This window comes from Cornus florida, unplaced genomic scaffold, assembly GCF_030987335.1.
Source record: "Cornus florida cultivar Cherokee Brave unplaced genomic scaffold, ASM3098733v1 CherokeeBrave_3.0.0_Hap2_Chr06, whole genome shotgun sequence".
In the NCBI taxonomy this organism is placed as follows: domain Eukaryota; kingdom Viridiplantae; phylum Streptophyta; class Magnoliopsida; order Cornales; family Cornaceae; genus Cornus; species Cornus florida.
The window spans coordinates 4,245,173-4,264,681 of record NW_026775576.1 but is presented as its reverse complement, the minus strand read 5'-3'; the positions used below and the strand labels follow the sequence as shown (position 1 = coordinate 4,264,681).

At 36.0% G+C, this 19,509-nt stretch overlaps 1 protein-coding gene across 1 annotated transcript; it reads right to left on the bottom strand.

The window, feature by feature from the left end:
• Positions 1-1,243: 1,243 nt before the first annotated feature.
• On the bottom strand, positions 1,244-5,855 carry LOC132311062 (protein LHCP TRANSLOCATION DEFECT). The gene is made up of 2 exons (XM_059808773.1): positions 5,525-5,855; positions 1,244-1,759 (listed from the first exon to the last, which is right to left on the bottom strand). Exons 1-2 carry the CDS (start codon positions 5,804-5,806, stop codon positions 1,502-1,504), a joined length of 540 nt encoding a protein of 179 aa, XP_059664756.1. The 5' UTR covers positions 5,807-5,855; the 3' UTR covers positions 1,244-1,501.
• Between the last annotated feature and the right edge of the window lie 13,654 nt (positions 5,856-19,509).

Sequence of the window (19,509 nt, the reverse complement as noted above, 5' to 3'; positions counted from 1 at the left end):
TATGGAACTTTGACTCAGCCTATAAGTAAATATGGAACTTTAACTCCATTTATATGTAATTTTTCCTTAATTAAATGAATCATCATATTCTTCATGCATAAAACTTGTTTCTACACATAAATTAAGATTTATTTTTAAAAATCCCTCTAAAATGTTTTTAAAATTCCGTTTCCCAACATCGTCATCTGACACGATCACTTGGGGTGAACAGATGAATTATAGTCTTCCTATTCAGATTATTACATTACACATACCACTTCACAAAAATTATTATAGGCATTTCAGTTCATACACGGCACAAAAGCCATTAGCAATTTCTATTCACAACAAAATTTCTAACTTCTTCTAGTAATAAGGTATGGAACTTCTCCATTTATATATCTGTGTTTTTCAATCGTGCTTTATAACTTTCAATAATTAATGATTCATTCAAAGATCAATGAAGTTTTTTTTATTAATTCCTGGGCTTCGTTTGACTAGATGAATTTAGTAAAAAAGAAAAGAAATATTTTTAAAAAAATTTCCTCCTTCTGTTATGTTCATTTTAGAAGTTTGGATAGCTGAAAAGGAAAAATCTTAAAAAATAAAATAAAATTCCTTAACCATCCAACTTTTTATAAATTTTTTCTACAAGAAAGTTGTGTGATTTACTATAATACCCCTTTTTTCCTTATAAGTTGCATGCATTCCAATTATAAAAATAATATTTTTTCATAACTTTCTTGAAAAAATTTAAAGTTAAAAAGATTGCATAGCGGAAAAGTAATTTTTTTGGCTTGGTTTGTTTGGATGTAAAATATTTTACCGAAAATATTTTTTTATTTTCTGGTATTTGGTTGTTATAAAATATTTATGAAAAAAAAATATATTAAAATTTTACAAAAATAATTTATCCATTAATTTTTTGTAAGTTAGTTTATAGGTCCCGTTCAAAAGACTCAACGTCAACTTTCATTTAGACTTTTACCAAATATCGAAAAGTACAAATAAAAAAAATATTTTACCTAAAAAATAAAAATATTTTAGTTCGAAACATACGGATCACTCACACTTTTGCTATTAGTTTTCATCTAACCTAAATGACTATAAAATTCTGAGGAAACCATTCAATTACGTCCTAGTAATTTCGTGATTTCAATTACAACTCCTAAAATAGCCGAGTCGAATGGACTTCAACAATAGCTACGAGAATAGAATACAAACTCAAAGGATGGAAATATAAAAAATTGGAAACAAAAAGGGCTAAACAAGCACAAAAATAAATACAAAAATTTAGTCTTGTAACAAACTCTGATAATGTTTTATAAAAATTCTGATGAAATCATTAAATTTTGTCACCAGTAATTGCATGATTTCAGTTACATCTGCTAAAATATCCCAGTCGAATGGACTTCAATGATCGCTAGGAGAACAGATAACAAACTAAAAAGATGGATACGAAAAGCGAATAACCAAGCACAAAAACAAATACAAAAATTTGTTCTTGTAAGAAAAGTTCTGATCATGTTTTCTGAACTGAAAAACCAAGGATGAAGTCCTTGATTTCATCGCTCGCTGCTCTATCAAGCGCAGTCCGTCCATCTGCATCCTTGACAGTATAACTAGCACCAGCTCGCAGTAGCTCTTCAATTTTCGGCTTATCACCTTCCGAGGAAGCCATCAACAACAAGATGTCTACTGGGTGGATGTTTTGGCTTAAGAGAGCATCCATCTTATCGTATGAACCCTCCACAGCAAGCATCCCCATGTAGTTGAAGTACTGCAGTGTACGTACTGATCATATTAGTCATGAAACCTTAACCTAATCAAATATAGATTGTATATTTTTGCAAGACACACAGTACAGTTAGGCTTAAAATATAGTATAATCTCAATAACAAGATATAGATGCAGATCAATTATTTCAGAGGATATGAAGCAAAATTTCCAAACAAACAAAAGATGACTTTCTACACCACGTCTAGATATCTGGGTGGAAAGAAAATTTATCTCCAACCATAGAATCAAATAAAAGATAAACACTACGGTCAAATCTTTGGCAATTCAGTGATGAAATGGTTACTAATTATGAAAACAATTGGAAAAGTAAATTTAAATCGATTTTTCAAAATGTGAACCAAGTGAAAAGCAACAAACAAGAGGAACTGAGGAATTAAACGGTGCGATGAAAAGGGTAGATCAGCCCCTTGCACAAAAATGCACAGGCACTCGTGATAATTCTTAACCTCGTGAAAATGAAACAAAGAATCTGAAGACATTGACTGTTGGCAATAGTTGAAAATCACAATCGCTATTTGATTCTCATCATTGATAATGAAATCTACTGAAGGAACTTTTATGAAATAAGAGGGAAAAAAAAACACTGAAAATAAAGACGAGATATGACAGGATTTAAATAGCCATGTAAATGCTTAAAAGCATCTATGAAAGTGATTAGTTGCGCTAAAATTTGAGTGCATATGACACTGCCAACATTTTAGTAGTTGAATCTTCCCTTCCCCAACTACGTTCCTCTTCAAAATCAAAAGCCTATATTTGGTAGACATAAAGCAATTTATTATTTTTATTTTTTTCAATACTTGCACCCCAAAGTTGGAGGTGCAAATCTACAGGCACTCTCATTGTCTCACCATTCCTGGCAATAATTTTCAACATCTTCACAACTGGATTTGGGCGTTAAACTTGAAACGACAAATACTAAAATTTAACTCAAAACCTTGAAATGCATATTAAGTCACTGCATTTTTTTATTAAACCCTTTTACCCAGAATCAATTTCAAAGTTGTTACACTTACTTATGTTGGAAAACATATGTTTCAAAGGGCATTTAAATATAACTAACCTTATACTAATATGCCATGAGATAATGAACAATATGCTAAAAAATAATTAATAAAATATGCAAATTGATATTTAATTAAACATGCAAATTAAAGTAATAAAATAATAATAATAAATAAAAACCTAGATGGAGGCTAGTATTGAATACTATGTCCTTAAGACAATTTATGCCCCGCATGGTGCTAACGGACTCTTGGCGCTTGTCTCTCAGGATACAACGGTCTACATCTATCACTAGCAGCACTAAAACTCGTAAATACGGCGAACATCCTCTGTGCAATATTCTCTCTAACTCAAAAATGCATCTATATTATATATATGATAAATTGGGTGTAATCCGAACCAGATGGTTCGGACCAATCTTAATATAACTCAATAAAATTGGATTAGGGTCTAAGTGGCTCAGACCACTTTACTTATGGTTTGAACCCACTTAGGTTGGGTTCAAGTCTAGAGAGGGAGAGAGAAGAAAATGAATTGAACGATTGCATTATGGCAGTCCAAGGGGGTATTTATAGAAATAGAAGTGCCTTTTCGGATTGGGTGTGTCTCTTCATCACTGGACACAACCATTTATATGTATTTCTCCATCACTGGACACAATCATTTTTATGTGTCTGTTCATCACCAGACACACCCACTGCAATATGTTGCAATGGTTTACATTGAATATGTTATATCTATTAGTTATGAGTTACATCTTTTCATCCCACGACTAACTAGTGATCACACATGTTCAGTCTAATGCATCTGTTGATGACTAATCAAACAATTTTCATTCAGCTTAAAGCACACAACACTCCATCTCACAGGCCATGGAGCTCCGGTACCTTGGTACAACCTGGTTTGGCAATCACCAACGACTCCAAGAATGAGATTTAACATGTGGTTAGCTGTCCAAAGCAGATTACCTACTCTTGATAGCAAGGCAATAGCTCACCATGAAAACATATGTGCTCTATGCCACACTGAAACTGAATCACACACACATCTCTTCTTCAAATGTGTCTTCTCCTCCCCTCTATGGAAGTTCATCCAAGACAGGTGCAGATTCTATAAATCGTTTCCTACATAGGAAGAGATGATTTTGTGGATTTGTCAATGTTGGAGGGTTAATTCATCAATTAATATGGTAAGGAAGATATGTTTCTCAGCCATGGTTTATCATACTTGGGAAGAACGGAACAATCGCATCTTTCATGGGATGACATTTTTGCAGGGAGCGATTTTGTCCAAAGTTTGCAACTCCATCACATCTCTCCTTAAATTAGGTTGCTTTCACGACGACTCAACTTCGAGATCGATTCTGAGCACCTGGAATTTATCGCTATGTTGCAGACCACCTCCGAGACCGCCAGACGAATGATGAGCTGGTCGATCTCTCTGTCACCGTTAAGGCTTGTACACTAGAACTATCAACAAAGAGCTTCTATTATCGGCTTTCAGTTCCTTAACACAAGATATTTGTTTGTTTTTGGAATAGGCTTTAGTCTGGGGTTTGGCTGTTGGGCTTGTTTGCCTAAATCTTGGGCTGTGTTTGGCCAAAGGCCCTCTTTGTATTTTCTTTCTATCTATAAAACTTGCTTAACTTTTCAAAAAAAAAAAAATAATAATAAAAATAAATAAATAATAAAAATTTATGTGATGAGATAATTAATAATATGTTAAAAAATAATTAATTAAATATGCAACTCGATATTTAATTAAACATGCAAATTAAAGCAATAAAATAATAATAATAAATAAAGAACCTGGATCAAGGCTAGTATTGAATACTATGTCCTTAAGACAATTTACGCCTCGCATGGTGTTGACAGACTCTGCGGCGCTGGTCTTCCAAGATACAACGGTTTACATTTATTAGTAGTATCACTACAAACTCATGAATACAACGAACCTCCTCTGTGTAATACTTTTTCTGACTTAAAAATACATCTATACTATATAAATGCTAAATTGGGTACTGCAATCCGAACCAAATAGTTCGGACAATCTTAATATGGCTCGATGAAATTGGATTAGAGTCTAAGTAGCTTGGACCACTTGACCTATAGTTTGAACCCACTTAGGTTAAGTTCAAGTCTAAAGAGGGAGAGAGAAGAAAATGAATTGAACGATTGGGTGTCTCTCTTCACTGGACACAACCATTTATATGTGTCGGCTCATCACCAGATACACCCACTATAATAGGTTGCAATGGTTCACATTGAATATGTTATATTTATTGATTTTGAGATGTATCTTTTCATCCCACAACTAATAAGTGATCACACATGTTCACTCCAACGCATCTATTGATGACTAATCAATAAATACATACACACACACAGGTTCTCTAACCCTTGAGATATATATATATATATATCTCAGTACAAGTGGAATTGTTATCCTCTGCTTAGGTACAACATTTCAAAGAAAATCAAAAGTATTTCTAGATATCCCAATTTGAATCCTATTTCTTATGCAAATTCAAGATCATGAATATCAGAAAATTTAGGTCATGTCAGTGAACGAAAACAGCATACAAAGATAAACAGATAAGATTTCATCTTTCACCTACCACCAACAGTTTCAATAAGTAGGATAGCCCTGTTTGAACTTACTTAAAAATGCTTAAGAACAGTTAGTTGGTCTCTCGAAATTTCTACTGAGGTTGCAAAATTCTAGAGAGAGAAAGTAGTACCTGTTCAACATCGTCGCGGTCGAAATCATCTCGAGTTTGGCTGCCGTAAATGCCAGCACCCTCAGCATCGACACCATTTTTACCGAATTTGAACCAACATGTAGCTCTGGAACCTGAGCTGGGTCCGATCTTGGAGGGTCTGAACCATCCGAGCCTCTTTTGGATACCCAGAAACTGTGAACCAAGGTTGGACGAACATTGAATCGACCCACTTGAAGAAGACGAATAATTACAGGGTTTTGATGACAAGGCTAGTTGGATAGTACATGGAATTGAGGCCATGATTGATTTTCAGAGCAAATAACTGAAACCAAGCAACCTTATCAGCACAATTTTGAACCAAACTTCGTTATTTATAAAATATTAGTATTCATTTAACCATTCAATCAACAAATCAGAGTGGCGCAGCGGAAGCGTGGTGGGCCCATAACCCACAGGTCCCAGGATCGAAACCTGGCTCTGATAGCTAAGAGAAGCTTCAATAACCCACTCTTTTTCTGCCTTTTGTTTTATCATCATTAATTTGAAATATAGCGTGTTTTCTTATTTTTATTTTATTGGCAAAATATACTAATCTCACTGAGGTTTAGTCTAATTAGGCAGGACAGTCATGTTTGGTGTTTATTAGATCTTATACCCCTAGTGTTATCATACTATCAAATCCGTTAATAAAAATATTTAAAAAGACTCAATTAATTGTTTTATTAGACTATAATGTTCTTATTCTTATTATTATTTTTATTTTACTTGCTCCTAAACCAAATTGCGTTTCTAACATATTTTACACAAACTTGAAATTTGAATATAACATGCTTGCTTATTTATTTTATTTTTTGACTTAAAATTTGAAACATAACACGCTTTCTTATTTTTATTTTTATGTTCCCAAGGAGGAAGTGAAGAAGCCTTATGCCAAGGCTATTGACATCTCTGGTTGAATTGAATTGTTTAGCTTCTAATCTCTATACCATGTCTGATGTAAGAAATCTTTGTTAGTGTTGTGTACTTGTGGGTAACAAGTCTCATGTAGTAATAGTCTTTTTGGCAGTGTTATTTTGAGTTAATGTGAATTTGACTTTCAATTGTAAAATAGAAAATAGTAATTAAAAAAAAAAAAATTGAGTTTCATTTATTTAGTGTGTTTCTTGATTTTAAATGTTTTGACTATTCTCTGCAAATCAAGTTTTAGCTATTAGAACAACTATGACAATACAGTACACCCTTGGGGAGTTGGTGGAGCATATGGGTGCCACCAAGTTCTTCCTAAAGAGCCCTTGTAAAGGTTCTGGTTCATTTTTCAATTATGTATATGATATAATACGTGTTAGAAATTGTGAATGAAATTTGTCTGATCAAATCAAGGCTTGTATCTGCATGTTCCAAACTGTAGCCACAGCGGAAATAAAATCTTTGTGATTGCCAATAAAGTTAAAAATCTTGGAAGGCAGCTTCTTCTTGGGGCATGGATTAACACTGTTAATGATTGGGGTATGGATTTGTTGAGGGAGATGATAATAAATAAATATAGCGGAATAATTCTTCAACCTATATTCAAGCAAATATAGTATATCTCTACTTTTATATATGCTGAAAATAATAAAGAACAAATCAATCACACCAAGCCACAAGAACACAAACAAATTTTTTTTACGTGGAAAACTTTCTGAGTGTGAGGAAGAAAAACCGCGAGACCTAGTCCAGTTAAAATTTCCACCATCAACCAAATAATGGGTACACAAAGTCTTCTTTAATAGCAATTAGAGGCTACAAAATATCTCATCAAGATAGCAACAATCTTGGCAAAAAACAAAGAGAATTAGAGAGAAAAATACCAAAACTCGGTTACTGTTCACGGTACGAATCACTGTTCCCGAGCTCAAAGTCCGATCTTCACTGTTCAGATTTTAACTCATTGAGTCATGAACCTCTCCTCCAAATTTCAGCTCGATCGGACCATGAACGAAGCAGAATCGGATGTTTGATGATATCTGGGCAGAATAGTTTTACCTACGTTTTTCTACCAAAACCCGGTTACTGTTCATGGGCACTAATCACTGTTGCCGAGCTCAAAATCTGATCTTCACCGTTCAGATTGTGCGTCACTGAGTCGTGAACCTATCCTCCAAATTTTAGCTTGATCGGACCATGGACGAAGCGGAATCGGACGTTTGATCAAACCTGGGCAGAATGGAAAAAACCTACGTTTTCCTTCTCTTTGTTCTTTTTCTTGCGGCTAACCTCTCTCTCTTTTTATACTAACTTCCTTAGGGTTTTCTTTTCCCTAAAGGCTGGGCTTTGGGCTTTTAATAAAACCCACTAGGGCTTTCCTCCATATAGAAGGAAATAAACCCAACAAATCTCCCCCTTTTCTGACTATGTGGAGGGAATCGCCATCTCGGCGATCGAACAACAAACTTCAAGCTTCTCTCTTAGTAATGTCTTTGTCAACATATCAGAGCCATTATCATCAGTGTGAACCTTCTCAAGTTCAAGTAACTTATTGTTCAACGCATCTCTGATCCAATGGTATCATACATCAATGTGCTTAGATCTTGCATAGAAACTGGAATTCTTAGCAAGATGAATAGCACTCTGGCTATCACAAAACAACACATACCTCTGCTGCTTGAAACCAAGTTCTCTCAAGAACTTCTTTGCCCATAGGAACTCTTTAGTCGCTTTCGTTGCTGCAATAAACTCTGTCTCTGTCGTAGAAAGAGCAATACACTTCTGAAGTCTCGATTGCCAACCTACAGCCCCACCTGCAAAAGTGATCAAATAACCCAAAGTAGACTTACGAGTATCCACATCCCCTGCCATATCTGCATCTGTGTAGCCAACTAACAATGGTTGTCCATTTACCAAACCAAGTCTCAAACTGGAAGTGCCTCGAAGATATCTCATGATCCACTTCACCATTCCAATGCTCTATTCCCGGATTTGACAAGAATCGGCTAACTACACCAACTACATGGGCTATATCTGGTCTTGTGCAAATCATTGCATACATCAAACTTCCTACTACTGAGGCGTAAGGAACTTTTTCCATGTCTCATTTTTCCTTATTTGTAAAAGGATATTCCTTTGTACTTAGTCTGAAGTGGGTAGCAAGAGGAGAGCTAACCACTTTATAGTTGTCCATATTGAACCTCTGAAGCACTTTTTCAATGTACTCCTCCTGTGACAAATATAACTTCTTGACACTCCTGTCACGACTGATTCTTATGCCAATAATTTTCTTTGCTGGCCCCAAATCCTTCATAGCAAATGACTTACTCAATTGCTTCTTCAACTGTTCAATCCTTGAAGCATTCCTGCCAACAATCAACACGTCATCCACATAAAGCAGTAGAATAATAAAATCATCATCAGAGAATTTTTGAACAAATACACAGTGATCAGAAGTTGTCTTCTTGTAGCCTTGTTTCCCCATAACAGACTCAAACTTCTTATACCACTGTCTTAGTGCTTGTTCCATATAGGCTTTTCTTCAGCTTGCACACATAATCCTCTTTCCCTTTCACTTTGAAACCCTCTGGCTGCTTCATATAAATCTCTTCCTCCAAATCATCATGAAGGAAGGTAGTTTTCACATCCATCTGCTTAACTTCCAAGTCAAGACTAGCTGCTAGGCCGAGTGCTATACGGATCGATGACATCTTTACGACTGGAGAGAAGATCTCATCAAAGTCAAACATTTTCTCTGACTGAACCCTTTGACAACCAATTTAGCTTTGTACCGTGGCCGTGAAGATAACTCATTTTGCTTCTTCCTGTAAATCCACTTGTTTTCCAAAGCTCTTTTTCCTTTAGGTAGCTTCACTAACTCAAAGGTGTGGTTATCATGCAATGACTGCATCTCATCTTTCATGGCCTCAACCCACTCTGTCTTTTGTTCATCTTCTATGGCTTCTGCAAAACACTGGGGCTCTCCACCGTCAGTCAATAACACATACTGCTCTGCTGAATACCGAGTGGAAGGACGTCGGTCTCTGCCAGACTTCCTGGATGGAATCACTGGTGGAATCTCTGGCGCTGTCAACTGCTCATCAGTCTCAACATCTCCCTGAACCTGTAAGGGATCATCCACATCACCTGTACACTGGTGGTCATCCTGACCATCATTTTCAACTTGAGATGGGAGATTCTTCAGAGGAGCTGGATCCATATCAGTCAAGATATCACCTTGTTGAGACATAGATTTCCCTACTTTCTCAATATCCTGAATCGTCTGATCTTCTACAAACACGACATCTCTACTTCTCACAATTTTCTTCTCAACTGGATCATAAAGCTTGTACCCAAACTCATCTTGGCCATAGCTAAGGAATATACACTGTTGCGTTTTCACATCAAGTTTGGACCTTTCATCTTTTGGAATATGCACAAATGTTTTGCACCCAAAAACCCGCAAATGATTATAGGATACATCTTTACCTGTCCAAACTCGGTATGGCACATCAAATTGTAGAGGAACACAGGGTGTAAGATTCAACACATGAACAACTATGCTCAATGCCTCCCCCCAAAAAAAGATTTTGGCAATTGGGCTTGTGAAAGCAAACATCTCACTCTCTCAACCAGTGTCCTATTTATCCTTTCTGCTATGCCATTCAACTGAGGAGTTTTTGGAGTTATCTTTTGATGCCAAATACCCTGTTGTCTACAATACTCATCAAAAGGACCAGAATACTCCCCGCCATTATCAGTACGAATGCATCTCAGTTTCTTCCCAGTCTGTCTCTCAACTAGGGCTTGGAATTGCTTGAACACTGCAAACACTTGGTCTTTTGAATTCAAGGTATATACCCACAACTTCCTTGAATAGTCATCTGTGAAGGTCACAAAGTATCTTGACCCACCAAGTGTTCTCATCTTCATAGGGCCACACACATCTGAATGTACCAAATCCAGTATCTCTGACTTTCTCGAACAAAAGGAATTCTTGAAGGAGACTTTGCTCTGCTTCCCTGACAAATAATGAGTACACCTTTTCAGAAGTGTACTTTTCAGGCCACATAGTAGACTTTTCTTCCCTAGTAGAGCTAATCCTTTCTCACTCATGTGAGCCAGTCTCTTGTGCCACAATTTTGTTGTATCATATCCTCCATCGCATTAACAATGTCGTTGGAGATCTTTGTTTGCAGAACGTACAGTGCAGAGTGCTTCATACCGCGAGCCACAACCATAGCACCCCTAGTGAGCTTCCACTGGCCATCACTGAAAGTGCTGCAATACCCTTCATCATCAAGTTTACCTGTAGAAATTAAATTCAAGCGAATGTCAGGAATATGCTTCACATCTCTGAGAACTAACCTTGTGCCATTATTTATCTTCAGATACACATCCCCAATTCCAATGACTTTAACCAAGCTATCGTTGCCCATCTGTACTGTTCCAAAATCACCAGATTTATAAGATGTAAAGAAATCCTTCCGAGATGTAGCATGAATGGAGGCACCACTGTCAATCACCCAACTAGTCTCATGATATGCAACATTTATTATCTCATCATCATAAACAATGGGGAAGTCTGCAGGAGTGGTGGTAGCAACTCTGTCATCACCATCTTTGTCATCTCCATTCTTCGTTCCCTTCCTTTTCTCATTCTTGTTATCTTTCTTCAATTGCCTGCAATATTTCTTGATGTGTCCCTTTTTCCCGCAATGATAACACTCAACATTTGCAAACTTGTTGGACTTGCCTCTGTTGTTATCTCTGTTCTTCGGACCTCTGCTCTTTTCTGTAACCAAGATCTCTGACTGTGAAGAGTATCCCTGTGTTTTTGTTCTCATCTCTTCATTTAGCAAACAACTTTTGGCCATATCCATTGTGATTACACCTTCTGGAGTGGAGTTAGATAATGAAGTTCTGAGCGTCTCCCACGAGTCCGGTAATGAACCAAGCAACCATAACCCTTGTATCTCATCATCAAACTTAATACCCATTCCAGCCAGCTGATTAATAATTCCTTGGAATGTATTCAGGTGATTAGATAAAGGAGTCCCATCCTGGTATCTCAAAGCCATCATCTGCTTAATCAGAAACAATTTATTATTTTCAGTCTGTTTAGTATATAGCTATTCAAGCTTACTCCATAGAGAATGGGCATGTGTCTCTGCACTAATATGGTTTAAAACATTATCATCTACCTACTGCCTAATATACCCACACACCTGTCTATGTAACAAAGTCCATTCCACATCAGATTTGTTTTAAATTAATCATTCTACTCGTATTTGCTTCCATAACTCAAATTGCCAACCTGGCAATCTGTCAACCTAGAGCTCTGATACCACTTTGTTGGGAAAGATGACAATAAACAAACACAGCGGAATAATTCTTCAACCTATATGCAAGCAAATATAGTATATCTCTACTTTTATATGTGCTGAAAATAATAGAGAACAAATCAATCACACCAAGCCACAAGAACACAAGCAATTTTTTTTACGTGGAAAACTTCCCCAGTGTAAGGAAGAAAAACCATAGGACCTAGTCCAGTTAAAATCTCCACTATCAACCAAATAATGGGTACACAAAGTCTTCTCTAATCGCAATTAGAGGCTACAAAACATCTCATCAAGATAGCAACAATCTTGGCAAAAAACAAAGAGAATTGGAGAGAAAAATACCAAAACCCAGTTACTGTTCAAAGTACGAATCACTATTCCCGAGCTCAAAATCTGATCTTCACCGTTCATATTTTAACTCATTGAGTCATGAACCTCTCCTCCAAATTTCACCTCGATCGGACCATGGACGAAGCAGGATCGAACGTTTGATGAAATCTGGGCAGAATAGAAAAACTTGCGTTTTTCTACCAAAACCCGGTTACTGTTCACGGGCACTAATCACTGTTCCCGAGCTCAAAACTTGATCTCCACCGTTCATATTATGCATCACTGAGTCGTGAACCTGTCCTCCAAATTTCAGCTTGATCAGACAATAGACAAAGTAGGATCGGACGTTTGATCAAACCTGGGCAGAATGGAAAAAACCTGCGTTTTCCTTCTCTTTGTTCTTTTTCTTTGCGGCTAACCTCTCTCTTTTTTTATACTAACTTCCTTAAGGTTTTATTTTCCCTAAAGGCTGGGCTTTAGGCTTTTAATAAAACCCACTTGGGCTTTCCTCCATATAGAAGGAAATAAACCCAACAGGATTATCACTCTTAATGACCCCGGCTGAATGGTTAGAAATTCACAAGAAAAGAGGGGCATGAAAAAAAGACATTTATCATTAACAAGGACCCTGCCAAGCTTCCTGGTCACGTTAGCGATACAGAAGTTTTTGTTTGACCAAGTAAAGAAAATGCCACTAAATCAGCAAGCTCACTTCTCTAAATACATTGATTTAAGTCATCAATGCCAAAGTTCCACCTTTGAGAGCCCCCATAATTTTCATTAGGGTGCCTAATAATATTAAAGTCACCCCATAAACATACATGGAGAAGGAGCTAGGATAAGGGTTTTGCCGTTAATGTAATGACCCGATTATTTTTTTTCTTTTTATTTTTTTCAAATTTTACGGATAAATTTTTTCCGTTATCTTTTCTTTTCTGAGTTCGGTTTCTCGTTACTTGATGTCATCTCGAGTGTTCGGAAATGGTTTCCGAGACTCTTTCCTTTGGATTGACAACTTCTTTGTTAAGACCACGTCATTTCCACATTTTCATTTTTCAGCACTATGCATTTTTTCATCCTTTCTCCGTTCGTCACTTTTTTGGTGCAACCTCACTTTTCGTGTTCGGAGTTGAGTTTTGACTTTATGAGTTTTCATTCCAGTTGATTCCTCGAAACGTATAACTTTACTTTTAGAGAAAAGCTTGCTGGTTGTTTCTTTTTTGCGTAGGGGCGTGGATGAAAGGATTCTTCAGAAATATTCTTATTTCTTAAATATCTTTTGGAGATATTTTGATTAGGGATTTTTTAGAAAATATCTTTTCATTCTGGACCAGTTTTGCAGTTATCCTTTTTTGTAGGGGCCATTGTGCAATTAACGAAAGTTATTGCAAAATGCCTCATTTTGAGCATGGATCCTCGCACGGGATTCATTTTCACTTTTTGTTAAGTCACGTACTCTTAGAATTATCTTCTGGTTGTTTTCCCCAGTTTTAGGGTTTCTAACCTCAGTTGCCGCCAAACTTGTTCGGGGAATATCTTTCTGCACGGGACTCGGTTTTTGACACCGTTTCTTCCATTGTTCATTTCTTTTCATTTTGGTTCTTTTTTGTTCACGGTATTTTACCATTTGAGCACATCTGCCCAGATTCCACTTTTTCGGACTCAGCGGGGCACTTTCGGGGCACTTTTAGGGTTTTTCTATAAATAGGGGGACTTAAAATGAAAAGTCAAACTTTTCCCCTTCTTCTCCCTCCCTTGGCCGGCAGCCATGGCAGTCCAAGGGGCTACCACCCTTCTTTCTTCTTTTCCGGCCACTTCCTTCTTGTATTTTGCTGTGATGCCTTAGTGTTTATTGTAAGCCTTGGCGAGGCGGTCATTTCCCCCCTATTAGAATCCATTTTGGACCAATTTTGAGTTCGGATTTTGAGTTCAGGTTTGGATTTTGATGGTACCTCAAGGGTGATAGTTGTTTATCTCATGGGATTCGGAGCGGTTTCATTTCGGTGGGGATTTGAGATTTCATCTCAAAGTGAGATAGGGGAGGTTATAGGTTTATATTTTTGTTGTCTTGAATGTTTTTTTTCAAGCTTATTCAACTTGTATGCATGCTTTTGTTCATAATCTAGAATTTAAATTAATTATTTTCTTTGTATAAGATTTAATTTACATGGTTGTATATGTAATAAAATTAAATTTTGGCATGCTATTAAATTAGACATTGATATGTTTATTAACATATATTAAATTGAAAACATTTGAATAAGTATTGAGACTTTTAGTTAATTATTTTATTGTTTGAAAATTTAATTCACATGGTTTTAACTAGCATGAAATTAACTTGTAATGTGATATTAAAATAGGCTTTGGTATGTTCTTTAACCTATGTTAACTTGAAGACATTTGAAGTTATTTTAAAATCTAGAGGAAATTAATTAATTAGATTAATTAATTTTATTTTAAATGTTTTATTCATTTAATTGAATTTTTAACTTGAGATTGTTGATGACCATGCTATGTTCCATGAATTTAATTATTTTTTAGAAGTTATTTCTATGTATAAATCATGGATTTGGACTTGTTTTGTATTCATTTGGTTATGTTTTAAGCATTGAATAACAGTATTGTTAAATTTATATTCATGAGAACATGTTTCCAATATTGAATATATTATTGTCTTGTGTAATGAATTGCACACTTTGTATTTGACATTATATATGCCATTTTAGAATTGAAACCTTAAGATATGGAATGTATGGTTTCAACCTACTTGTGCATGGAAGATGGTTTCGTGCATTGTTTATTTACGTATAAGTTGTGAACTTATTTACTGATTTTGGAGTCACTTGGGACATTGTTACAAATATATGGCTAGAATTTGGCTATAGTGCGGGAGGTATGAGTTCTCTCCATTTTATAGTGCGCACTAGGGTAGTATTCCCAGCGGGTTAGTGCCCGAGATAACCGTTTAGGTCTTGGTTTTTCTCCGAGGTTTGATGTCCAAGTTTTTCACTATTTGATTTCGCATTCAATTTTAAGTTGACAACCAATGTTTAATTGTGACTTGTGATTTTGATTATTGGTGATTTAATGTTGTTAAATACATTTATGCTATAATGTTCAAATATAGCTTAGGAATAATCCTAAAGATTCATTTGGAACATAAATGTTAGGTGGCATGACCCACTTTAGTTGTTTCCACATTTTAGACTTCAAGTTGATAACTTCGATAATCTATATATTGTTGCGTTGTATCGTATGCTCCTATACTGTTTAATTGCATAAAAATGTGGTTTATGCTAGAAATGTTTCAAGGTAGCTTAGGATGCTTCTTGGGTCTCACTTTTGACATAGACGTTAGGTGGAATGAACCACAAGGATTAATTTACATAAACTTGTAAAATGTTAGGTCTATGCATGTTCATTCCCTACGAGTAATACAGGTTACTCACCCCTCGCTGAATGTGACTTGTTTTAGGTAAGAAGACGTGGTTTCGGGATGCACAATATCCCTAGGTCATTTTGTTTATTTGAAGTTCTTTTAAATGTATTCTTATTCATATGCAAGTGTTAGCATGTTTGAGTTTTACTTTTAAAATTGTAATACATAGCTAAGCTCAATATTCCATTTTTGCCTTATGATATGTAAAGTGTACTTAGATACACTATTTGGAACCTATTTGACGTGTATGAATGAGGCCAAAGGCCACAAACTTTAAAGTTCAAGTGTATGCATTTAAATTCCAAGTTTTGCCTTTGAAATGTAATTTTTCTAACCTTCGAGGTTTGGCATGTGATTTCTAGAAAATGATATATAATGAGGCCATGGGCCATTGTAACACATTTTAATATGTAAAGTACGTTTGTGGGCATGCTTGCACAACTTTAAAATTTATTTTTGGACCATTTTATGATGGGGATTGAGGCTTGGGTAAAGCCTTATCATTTCTGGTGCATAGCAGGTCTTTTAGCACCTTCTCGAGTCATTTCAGCTGACCGACATGTCATTTCGGTCGATCGATGCCTTTTTGGATTTAATTGTACAGTAAAAACTCATTTTCCAGTAGCTCAGGTATTGTTTCAACCGGTCGACTGGTTCTTCATTTTGGCCGACCGAAGTGACTTTTCCTCAAAATTCAGTTTTTTGGTCATTCTAGGTTCATTTTGGCAGACCGAAATGCCATTTAGGCCTACTTAAATGCCCCAGCTCTTTTTCTCCTTTTAGTTTTGTATCAACTTTGTTTCTCTAATTTTTAACGGTCATATCTCCTTCATTTCTAATCCAAATAGGGTGATTCTTGAGCCTAAACTCAAGGATTTTGGGTCAGATTTCCAATGGTACTAATGCCATTCTTAGATTCAAATCACAGTGGGAGTTATTCATGTTTTAGTGAGACAGTGTCAGATTTTGTTTAAACCGGTAATGAGAGTCTTGCGGGATTCTTGGCCAAAGTTTTTAGAACTTCTAGGGATGTTGTGAAATGATTAGTTTAGGTTGTATGGACCTCATTTGAATTGCTTGGAGTCAAATTTCCCTTCTTATTTGTAAATTGACCATTTTGCCCTTGATTAACGAATTTTTGCGATTTTGACCCTTGTTTGCTCTTTCGTTCTCTTTGAGTTCTGTGACTTCATAGAAGGTCACATTGGTGTCTTAAAGGTGATTAATATCTCTAGAGACTTTGGTTTTATCTTTCACTTTCGTATTTTGGATCCGTTACCGGGTTAACTTTTGGGTCATCACTGACGCACCGGGTTGCAAAACTTGGGCTATCACATTTAACATCAGACCATAGGCTCTTTCTTTAACTGACATTATTGTAAGCATAAATGATCAAGATAAAGAAATGGTTGAGATCATCGACTATGGTGATGCTATAATGGATAGCTTAAGCATTATCTGAAATATTTTGGACCTTGAGGAGAACTAGATTAAACAAAGCCCAAATTCTCCCAAGAGAAGAATGAGTATAGTTATGAAGATGCCAAGAAGGGGCAATATTCCTATGAACAAAATCACTGTTTGCTTATTGGATCTTAGTCTTCAGAATAACAACCATTTGTAAATGTGAATCAGTAATGAATTTATTAACTTCATGATATTTGTCAAGGGAGTTAAAATCCCTAATATTCCACGCTACAAAAATCATGAAGACAAAGTTCGATTAACCTAGAGAGCCTATACTAGACTGCTTAGGGTTTGTGTTACCCTTCTTTTTCTTCTTTTTCCTTTTTTTCTTGCTTTCTTCACTTCAAAGATTGTATTACTATTAGTTTTATTACTCACACACTTTATAGAAGTGAAATTTGAAGAGTTACAATATGAGTTATCAGTACAAGGAAGCTCCTTTGGAGTATTAACACCCTCATTCTCAATAATCACAGGACATTTGTCCTTCTGCACCTTTGGTACATGATGTACAATAGTATTATCAGAATTAGTCATAGGGATGACAACCATGACATTACATTTGTTGAGATCACCATCATGGCCTTTTTCTCATTACTTGTGTCCTTACATGGTGTGTGGTTTGTTATAGAATTCAACCTGCTTCCACGTGTTGTAGGTTCACTAGTAATCATCATTGTGGTGACATTATTCTGTTATTGAGCCTTTTAAGTATCTCCAGTATTTCTCTTCTGAACACTATCCATTTACTATGGTTCTTCCCTGTAGCATTGTGATCCATATTACTAAGTTGTGCTGATTTAACCAGCTCTATAGGACTGATATGTGATATATTTTACTAATAATAAAACCACTCGCAATAGAATGAATCCTTGTAGGGATTGCGCTCAATCACTTTATATTGTAATCAATCGCAATGTCATGATCCTGAAAGTGTTCTTTATGGCCAAAACACTCTATCCCTTATCCTAGAAATTGATTTAATATCCTCTTTGAGTTCTGAACCGACCCCAAGCAAGCTGGTGTCGCCCGTACCTAGTTGCACAAATGTGTGTAGTGTGGCCAAGTTTAAATTTGTAGAATGCCACTACCACTACTAACTATTAATGTAGCTAGAGTAAGTAGGGATCGTCCCTAGGGAAATGAGGCGTATTTTTTATTGGAAATCAATGTTGGATTAGTAGGTCGAATGATTAAAAGATGGTTGGTTGTTGAATTAAACTATGATTTAAACTAAATAAATGCAATGTAAAATAACTAAAGCAATATGAGGTGTAGAGAATATGAGAGAGGAGTCTTGGGACATAGAGTTCACCACTAACCATTACCTTCCTAGACATTCAATATTTAATGGATTGGGGGGATTATATGTTGTAAATGAAAGTGTGTGCCATTAATTGAATATCAAGCATGGATGACCAAGTAAGTATACATTGTCTAGTCAATCTAGTGATTAGCATAATATATCAAATTAAGCCATTAATCCTTCCATAAGTCCATAATTAATGCACACTCATTAAATTAGAGAAATATACTACTTGCAATCATAAGCATGGAACATCAAATAACAAGCATGGATTATCCACTTATCAAAGAAAATAAGGCAACTACACTACAATTAAGCCAGTGACATGAAAATTAAACTAAGGAGGTGGCATAATCCATCAAAAAACAAGTATGAACCATCAAATAAACTACAAGAGTAATCTATTTAAGCTCCATGCCTTGATCATCACTAGATTCATAAAATCAACACACATAGACATACATCAATGTCACAAAATCTAGAAATAAACACATGAACATTCATTCTAGCATACATAGTGTAACGACCCTGGATTTTTCAACCCAGTGTGTGTCTTGTGATAAACCAAAAGATGACCCGATAACGGATCCAAAATGCAGAAGCAAAAGAAGCAAGATGGCCTCGAGAGATGTACATCATCCCTAAGGCACCAAGATGACTCCCTATGAAGCCATGAAACTCAAATAAGCCAAGCAACGAAGCAAGAATGCCAAACTCGAAAAGAATAAACCAAGGGCAAAATGGTCATTTCACACTGAAATGGGTACCATCGTGCATGCCATTGGAAATAAAATGAAAAATGAACAAAGTTAGACTCAAGAATCACTTGATTCTGAGTCCGGACGGAACAGATATGAAATTAAAACCAAGTGGCCTTCTTTGTTTAAGAGTTACCACAAACCTATTTCACTAAAACTAGAATAACTCTCACTATAGGTGGATTTTTGATTAGTGGTTGTTACCATTGGAAAGCTAACTTCAAGCTTTTGAATATAGACTCAAGAACGACCCAATTTGAATCTAAAACGAATGAGATATGACCTTCTGAAGTCTGTGCAAAGAAACTGTCCAAGAGAAACTGAACAAGAAAAGTCCCAGGGAGGATCGGTCGACCGAAATGCAACCATCAGTTGGCTAAAACTCAACCATC

Coding starts and splice junctions, on each gene's coding strand:
- LOC132311062 (XM_059808773.1), bottom strand. CDS start 5,806: ATGGCCTCAATTCCATGTACTATCCAACTAGCCTTGTCATCAAAACCC. Junction 1,760..5,524: donor ACCGCGACGATGTTGAACAG/GTACTACTTTCT, acceptor CGTACACTGCAG/TACTTCAACTACATGGGGAT.